This window comes from Drosophila miranda, assembly GCF_003369915.1.
Source record: "Drosophila miranda strain MSH22 chromosome Y unlocalized genomic scaffold, D.miranda_PacBio2.1 Contig_Y2_pilon, whole genome shotgun sequence".
Taxonomy (NCBI): Eukaryota; Metazoa; Arthropoda; class Insecta; order Diptera; family Drosophilidae; genus Drosophila; species Drosophila miranda.
Genome location: NW_022881614.1, coordinates 4916932 through 4944112, shown reverse-complemented (window position 1 = coordinate 4944112; position 27181 = coordinate 4916932). Strand labels below are relative to the sequence as shown.

Genomic DNA, 27181 nt, shown 5'->3' with positions numbered 1-27181 from the left:
CGGAAAACCCCGGTTTTCCGCGTCCCAGGTTTGGGATGCTTCAAAAGCCCCGCGCGACCGGTGCGCGTGCTTTGTTCTCGACCCGGGTGCCCCCTGGCGCCCTCTTTCGGCTTCACGCCTTGCGGTGTTGCCGTACCTCTCCGATGAGCGCGATCGGTTCGATTCCCCCTTACCGATAGTTCGCATAAGAGCTTTTTTTTTTTTTTTTTTGTCCCGCCCGATTTAGGGTACGGTCGCTATTCTGACCTACTCGATATGACACAGCGTTGCCCTTACGCTCCACTCGATACAGCGTAGGGTCGTTTCTGTGCTCTACTCGATATGTCGCAGCGTGCGTATTCTACTTCCGGATCGCGAATTCCTCAATGGACTGGAAACGTACCATTTTCTCGCGATGCCGGGTGTTTTCTTTGTTTACCTTGTGCGCGTCTGGTTTTTCCTACTACCCTTCGCTGGGCCGCCTGCTTTCCGCCGGCCCTCTGGATGCTTCGGGTAAGTTTTCCTCCCGCTTTGACGCCTTCCGCCGCCTTCATTCAAGCTCCCCCGATTCCCCGCTGTTCCTCTGCTGCAAGGTAAGACCATGTTTTCCTTTTTACTTACTGTTTTTTTTTTTCCTTTTTTACTTGTTCTTGTTTTCAGTTACTTTCTTCTCCATTCTTCTTCTCTACTCTTCTTTTCTCCTCAATAACTAGCCCGGAATACCTCCTGCCGGTCGGTGGACACCAATAGCCGGTACCGGACGCCCCCGTCGTTGACCAGACGCTTCACCTTCCTTGCGGTTGGCTTTATCCGCGCGAGAGAGCGCGTGACGACGGCCGGGCACTCCTCGCGGTTGACGGCCCGCCACCGTGAGTTGTCCGCCGACCTCGTCTGGGGCCACGATGCCTGGCGCTGGAGCTCGGGCCGGCGCGCCTCCGCCCGCTCCCCTGGGCACGACGCCTGTCGGCCCAGCTTCGGACGCTCGCCCTGGCCGGGTTCCGGCCATCGCCAAGGACCTCTCTCCCATGGTTCAGGTGAGTGTTGTTCCGCGGCCTCGTCCTTCTTCGCTTCCGCCGTTGCTCTTGCGCCGTCATCCGCTTCGCCGTCGGCCGCCACCTCGGCTTCGGGCGCCGCCGCTGGGCCCTCCGCCGTCAGTGATGTTGGCGTGTTCGTCGTGCCCTCCGTCTCGACCTCTGCCGTCCTCCCGGGCGCCTCCTCGGGCACCTCTTCGGCGGTGGGTGCCACCGCTGGGCCTGTCGACTCCTGTGGCCGTGCCCGCCGCCTCGGGTCCCGCTCTTTACTTGTTCTTGTTTTCAGTTACTTTCTTCTCCATTCTTCTTCTCTACTCTTCTTTTCTCCTCAATAACTAGCCCGGAATACCTCCTGCCGGTCGGTGGACACCAATAGCCGGTACCGGACGCCCCCGTCGTTGACCAGACGCTTCACCTTCCTTGCGGTTGGCTTTATCCGCGCGAGAGAGCGCGTGACGACGGCCGGCCACTCCTCGCGGTTGACGGCCCGCCACCGTGAGTTGTCCGCCGACCTCGTCTGGGGCCACGATGCCTGGCGCTGGAGCTCGGGCCGGCGCGCCTCCGCCCGCTCCCCTGGGCACGACGCCTGTCGGCCCAGCTTCGGACGCTCGCCCTGGCCGGGTTCCGGCCATCGCCAAGGACCTCTCTCCCATGGTTCAGGTGAGTGTTGTTCCGCGGCCTCGTCCTTCTTCGCTTCCGCCGTTGCTCTTGCGCCGTCATCCGCTTCGCCGTCGGCCGCCACCTCGGCTTCGGGCGCCGCCGCTGGGCCCTCCGCCGTCAGTGATGTTGGCGTGTTCGTCGTGCCCTCCGTCTCGACCTCTGCCGTCCTCCCGGGCGCCTCCTCGGGCACCTCTTCGGCGGTGGGTGCCACCGCTGGGCCTGTCGACTCCTGTGGCCGTGCCCGCCGCCTCGGGTCCCGCTCGTCACTGGCGCGTGGTGCCTCCTCCCACAGTCGAGCCTCCCTCGCTTCTTGCCCGGGCTGCTGGGGCGCGGGCCCAGAGGCCCACGATATGTGCAGCGTTTGCACGTGCCACATCATGCCGTCTCGCACCGCGGAGCGCACCTCCTGCGAGACGAACGGCCCGATGGCGGCTCCCTGTGGCCCGTGCCAGTGCTGCTGCTGCTGATGCTGCTGCTGCTGATGCTGCTGCTGCTGACGCTGCTGCTGCTGATGCTGCTGACGCTGCTGCTGCTGCTGCTGATGCTGCTGTGGCTGATGCTGCTGCTGCTGACGCTGCTGCTGCGGATGCTGCTGCTGCTGACCCCCTTGACCGCGCGCGTCGTCAGCCGGCGGCGCTGGAGATCACCGCCAGCCCGCCGGCCGCGCCCTCCGCCCGCGTCCCCCTTGCCTGCTCCGCTTCCGCCCGCAGACGCGCCGTCTCCCTTCGCTCCGCTGCGTCGACCCGGCTAATACACCGCCATTGGTGCGCGACGTCTCGCTCGTGGCGCTCCGCCTCCGCTTCTTGCGCCGCCTTTTCAGCCTCCTGCGTGGCCTTCAGCCTCTTTGCCAGCGTCAAGGCGTCGTCCCATACACGCCGTTGTCTCCGCTCCTCCGCCGCCGCGGCCAGCGCGAACCGTCGTGCCTCAGCGGCCGCGTTATCTTCCGCGATGTCGGCCTGCGTTGCCTGCGGCTCTTTGACCGCGGTCTCGATCGGCGTTGTCTGCGGCTCTTTGACCGCGGTTTCGGCCGGCGTTGGCTGCGGCTCCTCGACCTGTGGGTCTGTCGGCCGCTGATCCCCTCGCCGCGCCGTCGACCTCCCCCTTGTGCGTGCCGACGACTCCTCTTCCTTGGCCGTACGCGTCGAACGCGTGGACGCCCGCTTCGAGGCCCGCTCACTGGGCTCCTCCTTCCGCGTCTCCGTGCGCCCCCTCCTTCCTCCCTCAGGCCGCTCCTCGCGCTTACTGGGGTGGGGCTTCTCGCGCTTGTCGGTGCGGGGCTCTTCGTGCCTGCTGGTCCGGGGCTCCTCGCGCCTGCTGGTCCGGGGCTCCTCGCGCTTGCCGGTGCGGGACTCCTCGCGTCTGCTGGTCCGGTGCTCCTCGCGCTTGCCGGTGTGGGGCTCCTCGCGCTTGCTGGTGCGGGGCCCCTCGCGCTTGCTGGTGCGGGGCTCCTTGCTACTGCTGGTCCGGGGCTCCTCGCGCTTGGTGTGGGGCTTCTCGCGTCTGCTGGTCCGTGGCTCCTCGCGCTTCGCCTCGCGTGCCCGTTCTCTCCGTGGCGCCGGCTCCCAGCTCACCAATTCTAGGTCACTTTCCGCCTCGGTGTACCCCGGCGATACCATGGGGGACACCGTCGGTCCCATGGATCCCGCGGTTGACACTAGCGGTGAGGCCAACAATTGTAGCTCCGGGGACCTACTCCTACTCGACCTTTGCTCCTCGCGCTCGACCTGGTACGCCTGCCGCCGACTTTGTGTATCACCCATAGCCTGATACCCGCGGCGAATCCATTTTCGCTGCTCCGCTATGTACCTTATTAAATGCTGCTGCATCTTACCCTTTTTCTTTTTTCCACGTGGTTAACTTTTGAAAAGACCTGATCGAGCGCTGCTCCCTCCTTTATAAGGGCTCGTGCCGGTGTTCACCGTTCCCTGTAACGGTGCCTTACATGGGCCCGTGGGACGGCTCTCTCTTGCTTTCCAGCTGGCTCTCTCGCTCGCTCCCGTTTTGAAAGTTATCCGCGCCTCTCGCCGCGTTAACCCTAGGGTGCTTTCCTCCGGTTCCCACTTTTCTTCCTTTTCCCCTTTTTTTTTTTTGTTTTATTTGGCCCTTTCTACTTCCAGGTCTGGCGACGTGTTGCCCGGCTCCGCCTTGGATCTGGTAAGCCTCCCAAATTCTTGGGTTCCTCATCTCACCTTGCCTTTCTTCCAGCCCGTCCTTGGGTTCCAGTCCAGGGTGCTGACCGATCTCCCAGCTCGTGACCAATAGGTCCTCCGACCTTTCGCCCGTGCTGCCAAACATCGGCCCGCCCCCCGTGTCCAGCTCCGCCCGCCTCTGGATCTGCTTAGACGCGGATGTAACCCCCGTGCAGCGCCTCGGACCCAGGGATCATCCGATTCCCCAGCCGGTAGACCGCGCACGGGCGGCATCCACTTTTGTCCCGCCATCCCCGACGTTAGCAGCTGGCTTCGATGCCCTGGACCCGGACCCGAACTTCTGCTCATCTCGGAACCCCCTTCTCGGGCGCCCCCTCGTCCGTCGACGCACCACGCAACCCACCCCCCTGGGATAGTGGTAACCCGGGTATCTTCTACCTTCTTTGCCTTTGATCAGTTCCAATTGGCTGACGAGCTAATCCTCCTTTTTTTTTCTTGTAGGTCCAGCTTTATTGGTCCGCCGGCCGCCGTCTGCTGCTCCGTTTTACTGAACCTTAGTTGTAAGAGCATCCTGTGCGGCCTTGTCCTGCGTGGCATCAAGTTGGGCCACCCGCTCCTTCCTTGTGGGCGATTCATGTCCTGCGTGACACGCGTGGTTCTTAGTTTTATTGAACCTTAGTTGTAAGAGTAACTCGTACGACCTTGTCCTGCGTGGCATCCAGCTGGGACTCTCCTTTCTGCCCCTGTTAGTCTCTGTCTTCCGTGCTCGTCCACCCTTCTCCGTATGCCTCGCCCGTTGCCCCTCCTTGTGCGTCGTCTACGCTTCGGCTCCCGGGCCTCTTTTAGGGGTTCCTTCCCCGGGTTGTGGCTTCAGGTCCCCTATATGCGCGGTCCGCGTCCGTTTCTCGCTGTACTTCTTTAAGTTACAAATGACCGGGGACACGAAATCCATTATGGTGTAGGGCCCGTCATATTTCGGGGCCAGTTTTGCCGCAAACCCTTCGGCCGCGTTGGATAGATGGTGTTGCTTGGCCCATACCTTGTCTCCAATCGTGGGTTTCCACGCTCTCCTCCTCAGGTTATAATACCTCGCCTGGTCCTGCGCCGCTCTTTCGAGATTCCGCCTCACCAGTTGAAACACCTCTCTCAACTTGGCCGCGTTCTCGTCCGGAGTGTGCGTGCCCTGTCCTGTGCCAAGCGCTTCGTCATCGTATAGAGCCTTTGGTAGCCTCGGCTCTCTCCCTTGGACCACGAACGCCGGCGAGTACCCGGTGGATTCGGGATTCCCTGAATTTACGGCCAACATTATCTCTGGCCATTTCTCATCCCAGTTCCTCTGGTTCCCTTCGGTGAACTGAGCTATCATAGTTTTCACTGTCCGGTTAGTTCGCTCCGTCGGGTTCTCCTGCGGCGTGACGGGGCCGTGAACTGATGCCGTACACCCATCTGCTCCAAAAACCTCTTAAAAGCTCTACTGGTGAACTGGACGCCATTATCCGTGATCACCACCTTCGGCACGCCAAACCGGGACACGATGCGCTCTCGGAACGCTTTCGTTAGTGCTTCCGCAGTGGCCTTTCTCAAGGGGACCAACTCGGTCCATTTCGAGAACCGATCCACCATCACCAATAACATGGCATTCCCATGCTTTGACCTGGGCAGAGGGCCCACGAAGTCGGCACACACCGTTGCCCACGGCTCTTCTGGCACTTGTGTCAGCATTTTCCCGGCCGCCTGCAGTTGACTTGGTTTGTAGCGTATGCAGCTTTCACACTTTCTCACGTATGTCCTCACATCTCGGTGCATCCCCGGCCAGTAGTATCGGGCGGCTACTCGGGCCATCGTACTTCTGCCGCCCGCGTGCCCCGCCTCCGGCAAGTCGTGATTCTCTCTTATAACTCTCTCTCTTAGATCCTTCGGTACGCATAACTTCCATGATGCTATCTCCTCTTCTCCAGCCCGGTGCGGGATGTGCCGGTATATCCGGCCTGCTTCCTCGACGTAATCCGGATATTTCCTCGGTTCCGTCCTCATCCTCTCTTTGACCTTTTAATCCATCCGCACTCTGCCTCCGGTTCGTGTCCCTTTTCTGCTTCCTTCTCGGTGGTTCTCAGGCATCGCTCCGCCAATGGCTGTCGGGACAGTGCATCCGCCACTACGTTCAGCTGCCCTTTCCTATATGCCACTTCGAAGTCGTATTGTTGTAGCTCCAGCGCCCACCTGGCGATCCTCCCTGTTGGGCTCTCGATGCTGTTCAACCATTTCAACGCCATGTGATCCGTGACCACCTTGAAATGGTATCCCTCCAGATAGGGCTTTAGCTTTCTTATAGCCCATACAATGGCCAGACACTCCTTTTCAGTCGCCGAATAGTTCTTTTCTGCGCTATTCAGAGTCCTACTGGCGTATGAGATGACCCTCTCGCCCTTCTCCGTCTCTTGCGTCAGGATCGCCCCCAGTCCGTAGTCGCTGGCGTCCGTCTGGAGCACGAATTTCTTTGAGAAATCTGGGCATGCCAACACCGGATCTGCTGTCAGCCGACTTTTTACGTCCTCGAACGCCTGTTGCTGTTCCGTTGACCATTCCCACTTGGCCTTCTTCTTCAGCAAAGCGCTGAGGGGCTGCACCAACGTGGCGAATCCCTTTACGAAACGCCGGTACCAGGAGGCCACGCCCAAGTATTGTCGTAGCTCTTTGACACTCGCTGGCGGCTGCAACTCCTTAATGGCCGCCACTTTCTCGGGATCGGTGCAGATTCCGTCTCCCGTTACCAAATGCCCCAGGTAACGTAGCTCCTTCCTAAAAAATTGACTCTTGTCCACATTTAGGCGCAAGTTGGCGTTCTTTAACCGTCGAAAGACTTCTTCGAGGTTGCGCTTGTGCTCCTCCTCGGTACGGCCGATGACAATGATGTCGTCTTGGTACGCGAACGCGTGTGGCATCATCTCGGGGCCTATCACCTGGTCCAATGCCCTCTGAAACGTAGCCGAGGCTGAATGGAGTCCGAATGGCATCACCTTCCACTGGAACAGCCCTTTGCCGGGCACCGTGAACGCGGTGAACTTTCTACTGCCTTCCTCCAGTGGTATCTGCCAATATCCGTCCTTTAAGTCCAAGCTACTGATGAACCGTGCCTCCCTGAGCTGGTCCAAAATATAGTCTATTCTTGGCATGGGGTACGCATCCTTGATGGACTTCGCGTTTATCTGTCTGAATTCCACGCATAATCTCCACTTTCCCGTCTTCTTTTTGACCATCACGATGGGTGAACTGTACGGGCTCTTCGATGGCTCAATACACCCTCTTTCCAGCAGTTCGTCAACCTGTTGGTTGATTTCGGCTTGCATCTTGGGATTTTTGGGATAGTAGCGCTGTTTGACCGGCTGTGCATCACTCATAGAGATCGTGTTCGACACTCCCTTCAGTTCTCGGAACTCTTCCAACTCCTTTGCCAGGAAGTTTTCAACCGACCCCTCCTCCGCTTGCGTTCCGTCGGATGCGGGCTCGACAGACCTTCCCGTGTTCGCTACCACCGCCACTGACAGCTTCTCCTCCAACCGCCCCTGGCGGTGGCCTCTCGCCGGGATCACAATCCTGTGTCCCGCACAGGTCACCTCTGCTCCGACAGCGGCGAGGAAATCCCATCCCAGAACCAGCTCATCTATTACTCCGGGCAACACGAGAAGCGGGATTGTAACGATCTTGTCCCCGAAGGCCAGCTCCACCTCGATCTGGGAATTGATTTCTCGGCTGCGTCCGTCAGCCAGCCGCACCAGCTTCCTCGTCTCTTTCTGTCGCCCCTCTTCCCCCAGTCTACTCGCCGCCTCGCAGCTGATAAAACTGCTTGTCGCCCCGGTATCGACCGTTGCTTTCCAGTTGCTGCCCGCGATCCTCACTACCGCCGACAGCTGGACATCCTCCTCCGTGAGTTCTCCTATGAGCTTTGGGGGGCTTCGTCTTGCGACCCTGGCACGGACCTCCGCGGCTTGGGTCGCGGGGCGTTTCCCGCTTTCTGGCAGCACTGCCATGTCGGGGCTCCTACCTTGCCGCACCTCCAGCAGAATGTTATAGGTCGGCCATCGCATGCTTGTGCCCAATTGCGGTCACTTCCACATCGTCGACACGCCTGGGCTGGGTTTTCCACGAACCCAGTCTCTATGTTCGTGTTCGCTTGGTCGTCCCGCCGCGTTGGGACCGGCCTTTTTTCCCTTGTCGACTCAGAGCTGGCTGTCGTGTCGCCGTTACTGCCGGACGAGCGAACGGATTGTTTGCTTTTGCCTTATTCGCCGGACACTCCCGTTGGAACTCCAGCCGGTCCCTCTCCAGAGCCTCAAACTCGTCGGCCAGCGTCATCATGTGATCCAGGTCTCTGCACCTATGTGGCCGGATGAACACCCTCAGATCGGGCATGCTGTTGTCTCTAATGAGCTCCAACTGCTCTTCGGCGTGCATTTTAGTGGCCGCATAAGGGTCTGCATCTCCACCATGTAGTCCTTGAATGGCTCTCCCCATCTTTGCTTCCTCAACCTCACCTCCTGGAGTAATTTTTCAAAATACCCCCTCGGCAGGAAGTATGCTTGGAAGCTACGCGCAAATGCGTCCCATGTCTGCCACTGCCTGTTGTTGGCTACAAACCACATGAGCGCCCGACCCTTTAGCAGCTCAGGCATGGCTCGCGGAATTAGATTCAACTCCAACCCGTACATGTCGGCTGACCACTCGATCTGTTCCAGGAACTCGAGTGGTTTCGCCGTTCCGTCGAACCGAAACGACCACTCCCTGACCTGCTTGGCGACGTGGGCAAAACTCGAACTGGGCGGTCTCGTGGTTTGTTCATCTAGTCCCCGTCGACGATCTTCCCCTGCTCTCCCTTCTTCCAATCCCTGTGGGTTTCTCGCGCCCCCTTGCTCCGGCTGTGCTGGCCTGGTTGGCCTCTCCCCACTCTCTGCCCGCGGTCGGCTAGGCGACCGGCTTTTCACCGGGACCGCCAGGCTCGCGATGAGCTCCTCTGGGGTCTCGGACGGCCGTCTCCACAGCGTTACTTGCTCCGCACTCGCCGGCAGCGTCAGGCGCTCGTATGGATCCGCCCCGTCCTCCATTTGGGCCGCGGTCACGGCTCCTCCCGCCTTCATCTCCCAGGCCTCGAGCGCGACCGCATACTCCGGTTCCTCTCCGTGTTTCTCTATCCACTCCTTGAAGATTCGGCGCATCTCGGTCAGCGTGCCTTCCAATCGAAGACCGCACGCCCGCGCGCACTGGACCAAGTCCTCTTTCCTCAATGAATGAAACCATCGTCGGCTCCTCATTTTTATGCCCTCGCGATACCAAACTCAATACCGCCCTTCCCAAATGCACTTTGTCTTTTGCTTGTCGAGAGGCCCACGTTGGGCGCCAGTTGTAACGGTCCGTTCTTTTCCCGTCTGATGCATCTGGGCTGGCTCAGCGGTCGGTAGGCTCGCTGCAACAATATTTGTATGTTGCCCCGACGACAAGTAAGAAGGCACGGGTTGGGTCTTGTACTGGTATGCTAGTATGCTTTATTGGTATCTTAAGTCTATCTTACGCTATTCCGACTCCGGTGCGGGTTCTCCTCGTGGTTCTCCTCTGTGGTTCGATGAGCGTGGCGCTCCCTGGGCCCCCCACGGCGTCGCCGAGCGTGGCACCGCCGGCTCTACTGACTGGGGCTAGCGATTCTTGGCACGTGGCCCAAATCCGCCTCTCAGTCAGGAGCCTGACGCGTTCGCTCTCACTCGACTCCCTTGGCTTTGCGGCCCGAGGGTGCCTCACTCCTGGTGGGTTGCGCGTCAAGCGTGGCACCGTTGGTTCAAGGGATTGGGGTCTTTGGCTCTTGGCTGCACGCTCGAGTCCGCCTCTCAATCCTCACACAACGTGTTCGCTTTCTAACGCTCTTTTCCCTTCGCTTGGTCTCACTCTTGTCTCTCACTGTGCACTTCACTCTTGCTAGCTCCGTTTGCTGACTGTCCCTTGTTCCTGGTCGCGGCCCTCCTCTTATAGGCTCGCTTCTGCGTCAGCGCCGCCGATGCCGCCTAGCGCTAACGGCACTTTCCGCCATGCGGTGCCCGTATTTTTCCATCGGCGTTCCTTCATTCCCTTGTCGCTTTCCAACGGGACCTGGCTGGTGGCGTGATCTCATGACCATATTTGGTCATGCGCTGGGCCACTGCCGGCCCGATCCCGTCATCCAGCGGCTCTCTCTCCAGGGGTCATCCCCTCTCATCTTGGGTCCCCGGAGAGCTCTCCTCGGGAATTCGCCGCCTCCGGATATCCCCGGATAACGGCCGTTAGCGCTTAACCCTGCACACAACATCCTCACAACTGATGTATTATTATACCCGATACTCAAAATGAGTATTGGGGTATATTAGATTTGTGGTAAAAGTGGATGTGTGTAACGACCAGAAGGAATCGTTTCCGACCCCATAAAGTATATATATTCTTGATCAGCATCAATAGCCGAGTCGATTGGGCCCTGTCTGTCTGTCTGTCTGTCCGTCTGTCCGTCCGTCCGTCTGTCCGTCCCTTCAGCGCCTAGTGCTCAAAGACTATAAGAGCTAGAGCAACGATGTTTTGGATCCAGACTTCTGTGATATGTCACTGCTACAAAAATATTTCAAAACTTCGCCCCGCCCACTTCCGCCCCCACAAAAGACGAAAATCTGTGGCATCCACAATTTTAAAGATATGAGAAAACCAAAAACGTAGAATTGTAGAGAATGACCATATCTTTAAGACTGCGGAAGCTGAATTGGATCGTATTATTATTATAGCCAGCATCAAGAAAACAATTTCATGTTTTCTCGCCCTGTCTCTCGCTAACACACACGTAGCATAGGCATTAGAGTAAAACATTAGCGCCTAGATCTCAGAGACTATAAAAGCTAGAGCAACCAAATTTGGTATCCACACTCCTAATATATCGGACCGAGACGAGTTTGTTTCAAAATTTCGCCACACCCCCTTCCGCCCCCGCAAAGGACGAAAATCTGGGGCATCCACAAATCTCAGAGACTATTAAGGCTAGAGTAACCAAATTCGGTATCCGCACTTCTGTTAGATCTCACTATAAAACGTATATCTCAGAATTTCGCCCCACCCCTTCCGCCCCACAAAGGACGAAAATCTGTTGCATCCACAATATTGCACATTCGAGAAAACTAAAAACGCAGAATCATAGATAACGACCATATCTATCAGATTGCTGAATCTGGATCAGATCAGATAATTTTTATAGCCAAAAGCAAGAAATCAGCGCCCGACTTGCGGTCTCCGCAGCAACTCACAACGTTCCCCCTCGTTTTCATTGAGTACGAGAGACCCCGACCCCGCTGTCATCGGCCTACTCTTTCGACCACTGCTGTGCTTGAGCTTGTTGACGATCTGATCTGTCGAGGCTCTGCATAGTTGTAAGACTCTTATAATTTATGCATTGGGCATTCGTATATTTCTGACGTCATTGGCACAAGTATCACATCATAAACTCGTTTTGCCCAAAGAAGAATAAGATAATTTAATGATTTTTGCTGCTTATATGGAGCTTCATTAAAGTTTGCTATTATTTAAGGTTAAGCTCTGTACGTACCGTACTGAAATGTTAAATATTTGCTAGACGGAAACAGCCATGATAGACAGCGGAGGCCCGGTCGCCATGTTCGTTTCCGCTGCATTCCCTGCCAACTCTCACCTCACTTCGACATTACAACTTTTTTTCCTCGTTTTAAGAGTACTCTGGGAATAGTCCACGTCCTGCAGCTGTTGGTTCTCATGGGGCGGATTTCAACTTTAAATTCTACATTTATTTTGAACCAACTTTTCGTTCCGTTTCTATTCCATCACGCACCTGAGGCCATCACAGACCACTGCCTGTTGGCGAGAATGGTTTTAGGCCAAAGAGTATTCAGAATTTTCCATGGTCGGGCCACTCCTGTGCTTTCTCCCTCCCCTTCGACTTCAATGGCGTGACATCATATTGGGGGTTTTGCACTCCCTTAACCATGTCTGGGTCATTCTTAGGCTCTTGTCTGGCCAGGGGCTGGAACTGACTACAAAATGCAGGCCATAAAACATGGGGGGGAAAAAAACTTAAATAGCTAAGAAACTTTTCTGTAAACCTGGATAACACAGGGATTGCCAAAAAGTTGAAAACGAAATTCGCGGCAGTCTTGTGCAGCGGCACAAGTGAAATTTATTGATTTTCTGCAACATTTTCAATTCCATTTAACGGCTTGTCGAGACTGAAACTGAGACTGGAGGGGCCACGTCCTTGCCTCAGGCGTCGCCATGATGGCTGGCAGGTGGTAGACCTTGCCCCCGCTGCCCGTTTGGTTAGGGGTGGTGGGGTCAGGTCAACTGCTTGCACCCTATCCTCATCAAAAAATACACGTTTAGTAAGGGAATGGAATTCAATGTCCGGGGAATTGTCTGCAGCATGCATAAAACATGAGGAAATGTCTGCCGCTTAAAATGTCAATAAACGAAGGAGTGGTCGTCTGAAGGACCCGTGTCGATTGAGGTTTGATTGGGGATTGTTTCTGTGGCTGTGGTTAAGAGTTTATATCGTATTACATATTCATATTCATTAACTAAAGCTTCGCTGTGGGTAATCCTCATTACAGTAATAAATGAAGAATTTTTTTTTAATTTCTCTTATCCTATGAATTTCTTCTAAACATAAACTAAACCATACATAATCCAATTTGAACATTCCGAAACTACTCGTCTTATCGATCTATACCATAACAAACCGGGGGACACCGTCGGTCCCATGGATCCCGCGGTTGACACTAGCGGTGAGGCCAACAATTGTAGCTCCGGGGACCTACTCCTACTCGACCTTTGCTCCTCGCGCTCGACCTGGTACGCCTGCCGCCGACTTTGTGTATCACCCATAGCCTGATACCCGCGGCGAATCCATTTTCGCTGCTCCGCTATGTACCTTATTAAATGCTGCTGCATCTTACCCTTTTTCTTTTTTCCACGTGGTCAACTTTTGAAAAGACCTGATCGAGCGCTGCTCCCTCCTTTATAAGGGCTCGTGCCGGTGTTCACCGTTCCTGTAACGGTGCCTTACATGGGCCCGTGGGACGGCTCTCTCTTGCTTTCCAGCTGGCTCTCTCGCTCGCTCCCGTTTTGAAAGTTATCCGCGCCTCTCGCCGCGTTAACCCTAGGGTGCTTTCCTCCGGTTCCCACTTTTCTTCCTTTTCCCCTTTTTTTTTTTTGTTTTATTTGGCCCTTTCTACTTCCAGGTCTGGCGACGTGTTGCCCGGCTCCGCCTTGGATCTGGTAAGCCTCCAAATTCTTGGGTTCCTCATCTCACCTTGCCTTTCTTCCAGCCCGTCCTTGGGTTCCAGTCCAGGGTGCTGACCGATCTCCCAGCTCGTGACCAATAGGTCCTCCGACCTTTCGCCCGTGCTGCCAAACATCGGCCCGCCTCCCGTGTCCAGCTCCGCCGCCTCTGGATCTGCTTAGACGCGGATGTAACCCCCGTGCAGCGCCTCGGACCCAGGGATCATCCGATTCCCCAGCCGGTAGACGCGCACGGGCGGCATCCACTTTTGTCCCGCCATCCCCGACGTTAGCAGCTGGCTTCGATGCCCTGGACCCGGACCCGAACTTCTGCTCATCTCGGAACCCCCTTCTCGGGCGCCCCTCGTCCGTCGACGCACCACGCAACCCACCCCCTGGGATAGTGGTAACCCGGGTATCTTCTACCTTCTTTGCCTTTGATCAGTTCCAATTGGCTGACGAGCTAATCCTCCTTTTTTTTCTTGTAGGTCCAGCTTTATTGGTCCGCCGGCCGCCGTCTGCTGCTCCGTTTTACTGAACCTTAGTTGTAAGAGCATCCTGTGCGGCCTTGTCCTGCGTGGCATCAAGTTGGGCCACCCGCTCCTTCCTTGTGGGCGATTCATGTCCTGCGTGACACGCGTGGTTCTTAGTTTTATTGAACCTTAGTTGTAAGAGTAACTCGTACGACCTTGTCCTGCGTGGCATCCAGCTGGGACTCTCCTTTCTGCCCCTGTTAGTCTCTGTCTTCCGTGCTCGTCCACCCTTCTCCGTATGCTCGCCCGTTGCCCCTCCTTGTGCGTCGTCTACGCTTCGGCTCCCGGGCCTCTTTTAGGGGTTCCTTCCCCGGGTTGTGGCTTCAGGTCCCCTATATGCGCGGTCCGCGTCCGTTTCTCGCTGTACTTCTTTAAGTTACAAATGACCGGGGACACGAAATCCATTATGGTGTAGGGCCCGTCATATTTCGGGGCCAGTTTTGCCGCAAACCCTTCGGCCGCGTTGGATAGATGGTGTTGCTTGGCCCATACCTTGTCTCCAATCGTGGGTTTCCACGCTCTCCTCCTCAGGTTATAATACTCGCCTGGTCCTGCGCCGCTCTTTCGAGATTCCGCCTCACCAGTTGAAACACCTCTCTCAACTTGGCCGCGTTCTCGTCCGGAGTGTGCGTGCCCTGTCCTGTGCCAAGCGCTTCGTCATCGTATAGAGCCTTTGGTAGCCTCGGCTCTCTCCCTTGGACCACGAACGCCGGCGAGTACCCGGTGGATTCGGATTCCCTGAATTTACGGCCAACATTATCTCTGGCCATTTCTCATCCAGTTCCTCTGGTTCCCTTCGGTGAACTGAGCTATCATAGTTTTCACTGTCGGTTAGTTCGCTCCGTCGGGTTCTCCTGCGGCGTGACGGGGCCGTGAACTGATGCCGTACACCCATCTGCTCCAAAAACCTCTTAAAAGCTCTACTGGTGAACTGGACGCCATTATCCGTGATCACCACCTTCGGCACGCCAAACCGGGACACGATGCGCTCTCGGAACGCTTTCGTTAGTGCTTCCGCAGTGGCCTTTCTCAAGGGGACCAACTCGGTCCATTTCGAGAACCGATCCACCATCACCAATAACATGGCATTCCCATGCTTTGACCTGGGCAGAGGGCCCACGAAGTCGGCACACACCGTTGCCCACGGCTCTTCTGGCACTTGTGTCAGCATTTTCCCGGCCGCCTGCAGTTGACTTGGTTTGTAGCGTATGCAGCTTTCACACTTTCTCACGTATGTCCTCACATCTCGGTGCATCCCGGCCAGTAGTATCGGGCGGCTACTCGGGCCATCGTACTTCTGCCGCCCGCGTGCCCCGCCTCCGGCAAGTCGTGATTCTCTCTTATAACTCTCTCTCTTAGATCCTTCGGTACGCATAACTTCCATGATGCTATCTCCTCTTCTCCAGCCGTGCGGGATGTGCCGGTATATCCGGCCTGCTTCCTCGACGTAATCCGGATATTTCCTCGGTTCCGTCCTCATCCTCTCTTTGACCTTTTAATCCATCCGCACTCTGCCTCCGTTCGTGTCCCTTTTCTGCTTCCTTCTCGGTGGTTCTCAGGCATCGCTCCGCCAATGGCTGTCGGGACAGTGCATCCGCCACTACGTTCAGCTGCCCTTTCCTATATGCCACTTCGAAGTCGTATTGTTGTAGCTCCAGCGCCCACCTGGCGATCCTCCCTGTTGGGCTCTCGATGCTGTTCAACCATTTTCAACGCCATGTGATCCGTGACCACCTTGAAATGGTATCCCTCCAGATAGGCTTTAGCTTTCTTATAGCCCATACAATGGCCAGACACTCCTTTTCAGTCGCCGAATAGTTCTTTTCTGCGCTATTCAGAGTCCTACTGGCGTATGAGATGACCCTCTCGCCCTTCTCCGTCTCTTGCGTCAGGATCGCCCCCCAGTCCGTAGTCGCTGGCGTCCGTCTGGAGCACGAATTTCGGATGGCGTGCAGCGGTATGTGCACAGTGGAGCGACGCTGGTGGGAGTATTTTAGAGTGTGAAATTCTATGCAAACAGAAATATTGACAAAATGCACAATGGGCGACTGTGATCGGATTAAGATGCTTGGGTTTCACTGCATTTGGCCCATTGTGCATACTTGTTGTCTCTGTGCTAGCTTTTGGGCCAGTGTGGCGGAACTTTTGAGAACTTTTGACTTTGTAACACACTTTTATACCCGATACTCAAAATGAGTATTTGGGTATATTAGATTTGTGGTAAAAGTGGTTGTGTGTAACGTCCAGAAGGAATCGTTTCCGACCCATAAAGTATATATATTCTTGATCAGCATCAATAGCCCGAGTCGATTGAGCCCTGTCTGTCTGTCCGTCCGTCCGTCTGTCCGTCTGTCCGTCCCCTTCAGCGCCTAGTGCTCAAAGACTATAAGAGCTAGAGAAACGTTGTTTTGGATCCAGATCTGTGATATGTCACTGCTACAAAAATATTTCAAACACCCGCACCGCCCACTTCCGCCCCCACAAAGGACGAAAATCTGTGGCATCCACATTTTTTAAGATACGATAAAACAAAAAACGCAGAATCGTAGAATCGTAGAGGATGACTATATTTCTAGAGTGTAAAATCTCAACCAGATCGTATAATTATTATAGCCAGAATCAAGAAAACAATTTCATTCTTTCTCGCTCTGTCTCTCTCTAACACACAGGTTTCATGGTCGGCTTTGCAATTGAAATATGAGTTCAAGGATCAGAACCTATAAGAGCCAGAGCAACCAAATTTGGTATCCACACTCCTGTGATATTGGACCTTGACCGTTTCGTGTCCAAATTTCGCCACACCCCCTTCCGCCCCCGCAAAGGACGAAAATCTGCGGCATCCACAAATCTCAGAGACTATTAAGGCTAGAGTAACCAAATTTGGTATCCGCACTTCTGTTAGATCTCACTATAAAACGTATATCTCAGATTTGTGAATATCCCCAGATTTCATCCTTTGCGGGGGCGGAAGGGGTGTGCGGCGAAATTTTTAAACAAACTCGTCTCGGTCCGATATATTAGGAGTGTGGATACCAAATTGGTTGCTCTAGCTTTTGTAGTCTCTGAGATCTAGGCGCTAATGTTTTACTCTAAGCAAAGCCGGCTATGCTACGTGTGTGTTAGAGAGAGAAGTCGGGCGAGAAAAATGAAATTGTTTCTTGATGCTGGCTATATAATAATACGATCCAATTCAAATTCTGCAGTCTTCAAGATTAGTCATTCTCTACGATTCTGCGTTTTTGGTTTTCTCGTATCTTTAAAATTGTAGCTGCCACAGATTTTCGTCCTTTTTGGGGGCGGAAGTGGGCGGGGCGAAGTTTTGAAATATTTTTGTAGCAGTGACATATCACAGAAGTCTGGATCCAAACATCGTTGCTCTAGCTCTTATAGTCTTGAGCACTAGGCGCTAATATGGACGGACAGACGGACAGACGACAGACGGACGGACGGACAGACAGACAGGGCTCAATCGACTCGGCTATTGATGCTGATCAAGAATATAATACTTTATGGGTCGGAAATGATTCCTTCTGGACGTTACACACATCCACTTTACCCACAAATCTAATATACCCCAATACTCATTTTGAGTATCGGGTATAAAAACGCAGAATCATAGATAATGACGATATCTATCAGACTGCTGAATCTGGATCAGATCAGATCATTTTTATACCCAAAAGGAACAAATCAATTTACTCTGCTACGTAGCGCCCGACGTCACGCTCAGACTGATTTCTGTCTCTCTCGCACGCACTCTTTGTCGTGTCGTTAATATTAGCGGCGTCTGCCGGAGGAGAGCCATACTGACTTGGTATTGGGTATAACTGTAGAGTTGCGGTGTCCGCTGCAACTCACAACGTTCCCCCTCGTTTTCTGATAAAAAGCTGGCAGCACTGCTTCGCTCTCACGCTCAGGTAAAGCTCTCTCTTTCTCTCTCTCTCTCTTCCTCTCTGTAATTGTTGCTTTTGCTGCGCCTGCGCTCCGCGAGGTGAGGTGAGCGTAGCTGGCTACTGACTTTTGAGCTTGACGACTTTTGGTTTCTGCTTCTGCTGTTTGTTTTGTTGTTGTTGTGTTATCAACTTAAGCTGCGCTTCGCTCCAACTTTTGCGGGAGCTCCGCCAACGGATGGCGTGCAGCGGTATGTGCACAGTGGAGCGACGCTGGTGGGAGTATTTTAGAGTGTGAAATTCTATGCAAACAGAAATTTTGACAAAATGCACATGGGCGACTGTGATCGGATTAAGATGCTTGGGTTTCACTGCATTTGGCCCATTGTGCATACTTGTTGTCTTTGTGCTAGCTTTTGGGCCAGTGTGGCGGAACTTTTGAGAAACCGAAAACTGGTTTTCGTGCTTGGGCCCATTGTAGACTCCAGGTCTCTCTGTCTGTTGGTTGCTGGTATTCTTTTTCACTCTGTCTCGTCTCGTCTCTCTCTTGAGCTCTACTTGTTGTTGCCCGCGCTATTGCTGCTATTGCTGTTGCTTTTGCGCTTTTGACTTTGTAACACACTTTTATACCCGATACTCAAATGAGTATTGGGTATATTAGATTTGTGGTAAAAGTGGATGTGTGTAACGTCCAGAAGGAATCGTTTCCGACCCATAAAGTATATATATTCTTGATCAGCATCAATAGCCGAGTCGATTGAGCCCTGTCTGTCTGTCCGTTTGTCCGTCTGTCCGTCTGTCCATCCCCTTCAGCGCCTAGTGCTCAAAGACTATAAGAGCTAGAGAAACGTTGTTTTGGATCCAGACTTCTGTGATATGTCACTGCTACAAAAATATTTCAAAACGCCGCAACGCCCACTTCCGCCCCCACAAAGGACGAAAATCTGTGGCATCCACATTTTAAAGATACGATAAAACAAAAAACGCAGAATCGTAGAGGATGTAATATACCCCAATACTCATTTTGAGTATCGGGTAAAAAACGCAGAATCATAGATAATGACGATATCTATCAGACTGCTGAATCTGGATCAGATCAGATCATTTTTATACCCAAAAGGAACAAATCAATTTTACACTGGCTACGTAGCGCCCGACGTCACGCTCAGACTGATTTTCTGTCTCTCTCGCACGCACTCTTTGTCGTGTCGTTTAATATTAGCTGCGTCTGCCGGAGGGAGAGCCATACTGACTAAGTATCGGGTATAACTGTAGAGTTGCGGTGTCCGCAGCAACTCACAACGTTCCCCCTCGTTTTATACATCGTTTCCATTAGGAAGCAGAAAAAATGTGTTACAGCCAGACAATAGGGTCCGTCGTGCGGCCAAAGAAAACAATTCTATCCAGGAAAGAGGGATACGCAGACACAAAATAGGGATGGCGATAATGATACCGAAAGGTATGGTAGGGTGTGTGGGTAACCGTCCAGAGGTTGTCTAGAGTCTAGACGGGCTAAAAATAAATCAATGTGCGAAGCTGCCACGTGTACGGAGTTCTTTGGTTTTCTTGGTCGAGGTGCTTTAGGCGACGAAGTTTTGGCTTCGGAAGACAGCAGGCAACAAGCCGGCTAGCTCAGTCGGTAGAGCATGAGACTCTTAATCTCAGGTCGTGGGTTCGAGCCCCACGTTGGGCGACAATTTTTTTTCGTCTTTCCTTTTTATCCTTTATACAACTACTATTTATTCTACGAAAGCTAGCTAACATATGCTTAAGTATTACAAATGGCAGAATATGAGCAATAGGCCCATTAGCTCAGCTGGTTAGAGCGTCGTGCTAATAACGCGAAGGCGCGGTTCGATCCTCCCATGGGCCAGGAGTTGCTTTTTGGATTTTTTTTCAGTATAAATTTAAATCATTAATTTCCTATAAAGTTACTTTTATGATTTTGTTTGACGTCAAAGCACTTTGCTAGATCTCTTTAATGTGCACATGTGCATTAAGTTTTATAAATATTTTACTTTCCTTTGGGGACAAGGGTTAACTTTAAGAACAAAAAAGATTATTCTGGCCATGAGGGGATCGAACCCGCGACCTTCGCGTTATTAGCACGACGCTCTAACCAACTGAGCTAATGGCCTCTTGACGCCATTTTGTATTCGGATGTTTTTGAAAATACACAGAACATTTTTTATTTTAATCAATACCAATAGTTTATGAAATCTTATCTAAGATGAACAGTAACAAAAAAACACCGGGGCCAGGAAGATCTTCAGATCGAACCAGTGTGATGTAGACACTTTTCCAAAACTCGTATATTTTAATTATACCCGATACTCAAAAATGAGTATTGGGGTATATTAGATTTGTGGTAAAAGTGGATGTGTGTAACGTCCAGAAGGAATCATTTCCGACCCATAAAGTATATATATTCTTGATCAGCATCAATAGCCGAGTCGATTGAGCCATGTCTGTCTGTCCGTCTGTCCGTCTGTCCGTCCGTCCGTCTGTCCGTCTGTCCGTCCGTCCGTCCGTCCGTCTGTCCGTCCCCTTCAGCGCCTAGTTGTCAAAGACTATAAGAGCGAGAGTAACGATGTTTTGGATCCAGACTTCTGTGATATGTCACTGCTACAAGAATATTCAAAACTTTGCCCCGCCCACTTCCGCCCCCACAAAGGGCGAAAATCTGTGGCATCCACAATTTCGACGATACGAGAAAACTAAAAACGCAGAAGCGTAGAAGATGACTATATCTTCTAGAGTGCAAAATCTGAACCAGATCGTATAATTATTATAGCCAGAATCAAGAAAACAATTTCATTCTTTCTCGCTCTGTCTCTCTCTAACACACAGGTTTCATGGTCGTTTTGCCAAATGCAAAATATGAGTTCAAGGATCTCAGAACTTATAAAAGCCAGAGCAACCAAATTTGGTATCCACACTCCTGTGATATCGGACCTTGACCGTTTCGTGTCAAAATTTCTCCCCACACCCCCTTCCGCCCCCGCAAAGGACGAAAATCTGAGGCATCCACAAATCTCAAGACTATTAAGGCTAGAGTAAGCAAATTTGGTACACACACTCCTTTAAGAAGTCACTATAAAACGTATATCTCAAAATTTCGCCCCACCCCTTCTGCCACCACAAAGGACGAAAATCTTTGCACCCACAATATTGCAGATTCGAGAAAACTAAAAACGCAGAATCATAGATAATGACCATATCTATCAGATTGCTGAATCTGGATCAGATCAGATCATTTTTATAGCCAAGAGGATCAAATCAATTTGCACTGGCTACGCAGCGCCCGACGTCACGATCAGACTGATTTTCTGTCTCTCTCGCACGCACTCTTTGTCGTGTCGTTTTAATATTAGCGGCGTCTGCCGGAGGAGAGCCATACTGACTTAGTATCGGGTATAACTGTAGAGTTGCGGTCTCCGCAGCAACTCACAACGTTTCCCCTCGTTCAATTTTTGTTTGACGCTTCATGGTACGGGCGCGCGGGGCTATTACTTCAATTCTCTTTTACGCTACTCGGCTTCGTCAATGCCTCGGTCAGCGTCGAGTCGGTGTGTCTCGAGAGAAAGAATACAAAAAAAAATATGAATCGTCTGCGTGCCGAAACAGTAGGGCAGCGTGATCGCTGATGTCTTTGGCGCGGCACAGTGGGACTCAGCCGAAATAGTAAAAAAAATTGTATGAGTGCTTTAGATAAATTTAATGTACGCATCTAATAGAGAATTTTCAATCGGATTTTCAAGATTGTTTTAGTTTAAAGTTTAACATTTTTTCAGTGTTCAAATATTTATTGAACTCATATTCACTAACTAATTTAGCAAGCTGAGACGGCCATAGGCCCCACTGTGCCGCTCCAAAGACATCGGCGATCCGCGACCACCGCTTCGACGGTGCTGAGGCTCGAGAGTATAGAATTGCCGAACAGACGAAACGATGTGCAGCGGGGTCGCGGTAGAGACGAAGTACAGTCGAAAGGGAATTGAAACCCAGCGCGCTCCCTCGTGCCTTTTGGGTTCTAATGTTAGGACCCGCCATAGAACAGCTTTTTGGTCGCTCATGCAACATCTTGGTATTGTATAGTCTTTGGTAAAATCTTAACAGAATTGTATTACAATTTTTTTTACAGGACTGCTCAATTGATTTTTACAGGGGTTTGAAGTTTGAAAAGTGCTCTGGTTCATTTAAGCTGTGAGGCACATATGTACATATGTATGTACATACATATGTATTGTATATACTTCAGCGGTCGGCACGCACACATTACATTGCGTTTGTGTGCGTTGACAGAAGTCAAACTAAAACAAAAAGTATTATTGTGTTGCTGCCGACCACTGTTACAAACGCGTTGTGCCGGGTTGCAGTTTGACATGATCGTTCATGTTCTATTACGTGATCCGGTGTTTCTTGCGAATCATGCCCGCTTTAAGTCCGTTTGCGAGACTTTGGTCGTCGCTCGGTTTTTGACCGGTAAATGCTCGTTTCGAAGTCCGTCTGCGAGCATTGGCCGTGCCGTCCCCTGATGTACATATGTACATATGTAGGTGTACATGTATGTATGTGCATGCGAGCAGACAAGAAATGCACCACAGACTGTGTAACGGTCCGTTCTTTTCCCGTCTGATGCAGCTGGGCTGGCTCAGCGGTCGGTAGGCTCGCTGCAACAATATTTGTATGTTGCCCCGACGACAAGTAAGAAGGCACGGGTTTGGGTCTTGTACTGGTATGCTAGTATGCTTTATTGGTATCTTAAGTCTATCTTACGCTATTCCGACTCCGGTGCGGGTTCTCCTCGTGGTTCTCCTCTGTGGTTCGATGAGCGTGGCGCTCCCTGGGCCCCCACGGCGTCGCCGAGCGTGGCACCGCCGGCTCTACTGACTGGGGCTAGCGATTCTTGGCACGTGGCCAAATCCGGCTATCAGTCAGGCGCCTGACGCGTTCGCTCTCAACTCGACTCCCTTGGCTTTGCGCCCGAGGGTGCCTCACTCCTGGTGGGTTGCGCGTCAAGCGTGGCACGTTGGTTCAAGGGATTGGGGTCTTTGGCTCTTGGCTGCACGCTCGAGTCCGCCTCTCAATCCTCACACAACGTGTTCGCTTTCTAACGCTCTTTTCCTTCGCTTGGTCTCACTCTTGTCACTCACTGTGCACTTCACTCTTGCTAGCTCCGTTTGCTGACTGTCCCTTGTTCCTGGTCGCGGCCCTCCTCTTATAGGCTCGCTTCTGCGTCAGCGCCGCCGATGCCGCCTGGCGCTAACGGCACTTTCCGCCATGCGGTGCCCGTATTTTTCCATCGACGTTCCTTCATTCCCTTGTCGCTTTCCAACGGGACCTGGCTGGTGGCGTGATCTCATGACCATATTTGGTCATGCGCTGGGCCACTGCCGGCCCGATCCGTCATCCCGCGGCTCTCTCTCCAGGGGTCCTCCCCTCTCATCTTGGGTCCCCGGGAGAGCTCTCCTCGGGAATTCGCCGCCTCCGGATATCCCCGGATAACGGCCGTTAGCGGCTTAACCCTGCACTGCCCCCTACGTGTGGAATACCTTTCCTCACACTTCCCCTTTCTTTTATTGGCGGAAAACCCCGGTTTTCCGCGTCCCAGGTTTGGGATGCTTCAAAAGCCCGCGCGACCGGTGCGCGTGCTTTGTTCTCGACCCGGGTGCCCCTGGCGCCCTCTTTCGGCTTCACGCCTTGCGGTGTTGCCGTACCTCTCCGATGAGCGCGATCGGTTCGATTCCCCCTTACCGATAGTTCGCATAAGACTTTTTTTTTTTTTTTTTGTCCCGCCCGATTTAGGGTACGGTCGCTATTCTGACCTACTCGATATGACACAGCGTTGCCCTTACGCTCCACTCGATACAGCGTAGGGTCGTTTCTGTGCTCTACTCGATATGTCGCAGCGTGCGTATTCTACTTCCGGATCGCGAATTCCTCAATGGACTGGAAACGTACCATTTTCTCGCGATGCCGGGTGTTTTCTTTGTTTACCTTGTGCGCGTCTGGTTTTTCCTACTACCCTTCGCTGGCCGCCTGCTTTCCGCCGGCCCTCTGGATGCTTCGGGTAAGTTTTCCTCCCGCTTTGACGCCTTCCGCCGCCTTCATTCAAGCTCCCCCGATTCCCCGCTGTTCCTCTGCTGCAAGGTAAGACCATGTTTTCCTTTTTACTTACTGTTTTTTTTTTCCTTTTTTACTTGTTCTTGTTTTCAGTTACTTTCTTCTCCATTCTTCTTCTCTACTCTTCTTTTCTCCTCAATAACTAGCCCGGAATACCTCCTGCCGGTCGGTGGACACCAATAGCCGGTACCGGACGCCCCCGTCGTTGACCAGACGCTTCACCTTCCTTGCGGTTGGCTTTATCCGCGCGAGAGAGCGCGTGACGACGGCCGGGCACTCCTCGCGGTTGACGGCCCGCCACCGTGAGTTGTCCGCCGACCTCGTCTGGGGCCACGATGCCTGGCGCTGGAGCTCGGGCCGGCGCGCCTCCGCCCGCTCCCCTGGGCACGACGCCTGTCGGCCCAGCTTCGGACGCTCGCCCTGGCCGGGTTCCGGCCATCGCCAAGGACCTCTCTCCCATGGTTCAGGTGAGTGTTGTTCCGCGGCCTCGTCCTTCTTCGCTTCCGCCGTTGCTCTTGCGCCGTCATCCGCTTCGCCGTCGGCCGCCACCTCGGCTTCGGGCGCCGCCGCTGGGCCCTCCGCCGTCAGTGATGTTGGCGTGTTCGTCGTGCCCTCCGTCTCGACCTCTGCCGTCCTCCCGGGCGCCTCCTCGGGCACCTCTTCGGCGGTGGGTGCCACCGCTGGGCCTGTCGACTCCTGTGGCCGTGCCCGCCGCCTCGGGTCCCGCTCTTTACTTGTTCTTGTTTTCAGTTACTTTCTTCTCCATTCTTCTTCTCTACTCTTCTTTTCTCCTCAATAACTAGCCCGGAATACCTCCTGCCGGTCGGTGGACACAATAGCCGGTACCGGACGCCCCCGTCGTTGACCAGACGCTTCACCTTCCTTGCGGTTGGCTTTATCCGCGCGAGAGAGCGCGTGACGACGGCCGGCCACTCCTCGCGGTTGACGGCCCGCCACCGTGAGTTGTCCGCCGACCTCGTCTGGGGCCACGATGCCTGGCGCTGGAGCTCGGGCCGGCGCGCCTCCGCCCGCTCCCCTGGGCACGACGCCTGTCGCCCAGCTTCGGACGCTCGCCCTGGCCGGGTTCCGGCCATCGCCAAGGACCTCTCTCCATGGTTCAGGTGAGTGTTGTTCCGCGGCCTCGTCCTTCTTCGCTTCCGCCGTTGCTCTTGCGCCGTCATCCGCTTCGCCGTCGGCCGCCACCTCGGCTTCGGGCGCCGCCGCTGGGCCCTCCGCCGTCAGTGATGTTGGCGTGTTCGTCGTGCCCTCCGTCTCGACCTCTGCCGTCCTCCCGGGCGCCTCCTCGGGCACCTCTTCGGCGGTGGGTGCCACCGCTGGGCCTGTCGACTCCTGTGGCCGTGCCCGCCGCCTCGGGTCCCGCTCGTCACTGGCGCGTGGTGCCTCCTCCCACAGTCGAGCCTCCCTCGCTTCTTGCCCGGGCTGCTGGGGCGCGGGCCCAGAGGCCCACGATATGTGCAGCGTTTGCACGTGCCACATCATGCCGTCTCGCACCGCGGAGCGCACCTCCTGCGAGACGAACGGCCCGATGGCGGCTCCCTGTGGCCCGTGCCAGTGCTGCTGCTGCTGATGCTGCTGCTGCTGATGCTGCTGCTGCTGACGCTGCTGCTGCTGATGCTGCTGACGCTGCTGCTGCTGCTGCTGATGCTGCTGTGGCTGATGCTGCTGCTGCTGACGCTGCTGCTGCGGATGCTGCTGCTGCTGACCCCTTGACCGCGCGCGTCGTCAGCCGGCGGCGCTGGAGATCACCGCCAGCCCGCCGGCCGCGCCCTCCGCCCGCGTCCCCCTTGCCTGCTCCGCTTCCGCCCGCAGACGCGCCGTCTCCCTTCGCTCCGCTGCGTCGACCCGGCTAATACACCGCCATTGGTGCGCGACGTCTCGCTCGTGGCGCTCCGCCTCCGCTTCTTGCGCCGCCTTTTCAGCCTCCTGCGTGGCCTTCAGCCTCTTTGCCAGCGTCAAGGCGTCGTCCCATACACGCCGTTGTCTCCGCTCCTCCGCCGCCGCGGCCAGCGCGAACCGTCGTGCCTCAGCGGCCGCGTTATCTTCCGCGATGTCGGCCTGCGTTGCCTGCGGCTCTTTGACCGCGGTCTCGATCGGCGTTGTCTGCGGCTCTTTGACCGCGGTTTCGGCCGGCGTTGGCTGCGGCTCCTCGACCTGTGGGTCTGTCGGCCGCTGATCCCCTCGCCGCGCCGTCGACCTCCCCCTTGTGCGTGCCGACGACTCCTCTTCCTTGGCCGTACGCGTCGAACGCGTGGACGCCCGCTTCGAGGCCCGCTCACTGGGCTCCTCCTTCCGCGTCTCCGTGCGCCCCCTCCTTCCTCCCTCAGGCCGCTCCTCGCGCTTACTGGGGTGGGGCTTCTCGCGCTTGTCGGTGCGGGGCTCTTCGTGCCTGCTGGTCCGGGGCTCCTCGCGCCTGCTGGTCCGGGGCTCCTCGCGCTTGCCGGTGCGGGACTCCTCGCGTCTGCTGGTCCGGTGCTCCTCGCGCTTGCCGGTGTGGGGCTCCTCGCGCTTGCTGGTGCGGGGCCCCTCGCGCTTGCTGGTGCGGGGCTCCTTGCTACTGCTGGTCCGGGGCTCCTCGCGCTTGGTGTGGGGCTTCTCGCGTCTGCTGGTCCGTGGCTCCTCGCGCTTCGCCTCGCGTGCCCGTTCTCTCCGTGGCGCCGGCTCCCAGCTCACCAATTCTAGGTCACTTTCCGCCTCGGTGTACCCCGGCGATACCATGGGGGACACCGTCGGTCCCATGGATCCGCGGTTGACACTAGCGGTGAGGCCAACAATTGTAGCTCCGGGGACCTACTCCTACTCGACCTTTGCTCCTCGCGCTCGACCTGGTACGCTGCCGCCGACTTTGTGTATCACCCATAGCCTGATACCCGCGGCGAATCCATTTTCGCTGCTCCGCTATGTACCTTATTAAATGCTGCTGCATCTTACCCTTTTTCTTTTTTCCACGTGGTTAACTTTTGAAAAGACCTGATCGAGCGCTGCTCCCTCCTTTATAAGGGCTCGTGCCGGTGTTCACCGTTCCCTGTAACGGTGCCTTACATGGGCCCGTGGGACGGCTCTCTCTTGCTTTCCAGCTGGCTCTCTCGCTCGCTCCCGTTTTGAAAGTTATCCGCGCCTCTCGCCGCGTTAACCCTAGGGTGCTTTCCTCCGGTTCCCACTTTTCTTCCTTTTCCCCTTTTTTTTTTTTGTTTTATTTGGCCCTTTCTACTTCCAGGTCTGGCGACGTGTTGCCCGGCTCCGCCTTGGATCTGGTAAGCCTCCCAAATTCTTGGGTTCCTCATCTCACCTTGCCTTTCTTCCAGCCCGTCCTTGGGTTCCAGTCCAGGGTGCTGACCGATCTCCCAGCTCGTGACCAATAGGTCCTCCGACCTTTCGCCCGTGCTGCCAAACATCGGCCCGCCCCCGTGTCCAGCTCCGCCCGCCTCTGGATCTGCTTAGACGCGGATGTAACCCCGTGCAGCGCCTCGGACCCAGGGATCATCCGATTC

General features: G+C 54.7%; 2 protein-coding genes and 3 non-coding genes across 10 annotated transcripts in view; 3 read left to right on the top strand and 2 right to left on the bottom strand.

Annotated features, from left to right (window-relative positions):
• The window catches only part of LOC117192423 (ecdysone receptor-like), a 107269-nt gene that overhangs the window by 14099 nt on the left and 65989 nt on the right, over positions 1 to 27181 (bottom strand). The gene's annotated exons all lie outside the window — the stretch shown is intronic.
• On the top strand, positions 231 to 27091 carry LOC117192422. 5 transcript variants are annotated; one of them, XM_033397090.1, is made up of 6 exons: positions 231 to 492; positions 693 to 1013; positions 1350 to 1670; positions 23819 to 24139; positions 26908 to 26944; positions 26996 to 27091. In XM_033397090.1, the coding sequence occupies exons 1-6, from the start codon at positions 366 to 368 to the stop codon at positions 27024 to 27026; spliced, it is 1158 nt and encodes a 385-aa protein (XP_033252981.1). In that variant the 5' UTR covers positions 231 to 365; the 3' UTR covers positions 27027 to 27091. The 5 variants fall into 5 exon arrangements, 3 of the variants coding, with proteins under 3 accessions (XP_033252981.1, XP_033252982.1, XP_033252980.1); XM_033397091.1 differs by lacking the exons at positions 23819 to 24139; positions 26908 to 26944; positions 26996 to 27091 and adding exons at positions 3788 to 3824; positions 3876 to 3968; XM_033397089.1 differs by lacking the exons at positions 26908 to 26944; positions 26996 to 27091 and having other exon boundaries at positions 23819 to 24481.
• On the top strand, positions 19169 to 19239 carry Trnak-cuu. The gene has a single exon. It is a non-coding gene; the product is annotated as a tRNA-Lys (tRNA).
• Trnai-aau lies at positions 19348 to 19419 on the top strand. The gene has a single exon. It is a non-coding gene; the product is annotated as a tRNA-Ile (tRNA).
• Positions 19611 to 19684, bottom strand: Trnai-aau. The gene has a single exon. It is a non-coding gene; the product is annotated as a tRNA-Ile (tRNA).

Excerpts from the sequence above, each read along its gene's own strand:
- LOC117192422 (XM_033397089.1), top strand. The coding sequence starts at position 366 with ATGGACTGGAAACGTACCATTTTCTCGCGATGCCGGGTGTTTTCTTTG. Across the intron at positions 493-692 it reads CGGCCCTCTGGATGCTTCGG|CCCGGAATACCTCCTGCCGG; the intron begins GTAAGTTTTCCT and ends CTCAATAACTAG. Across the intron at positions 1,014-1,349 it reads ACCTCTCTCCCATGGTTCAG|CCCGGAATACCTCCTGCCGG; the intron begins GTGAGTGTTGTT and ends CTCAATAACTAG.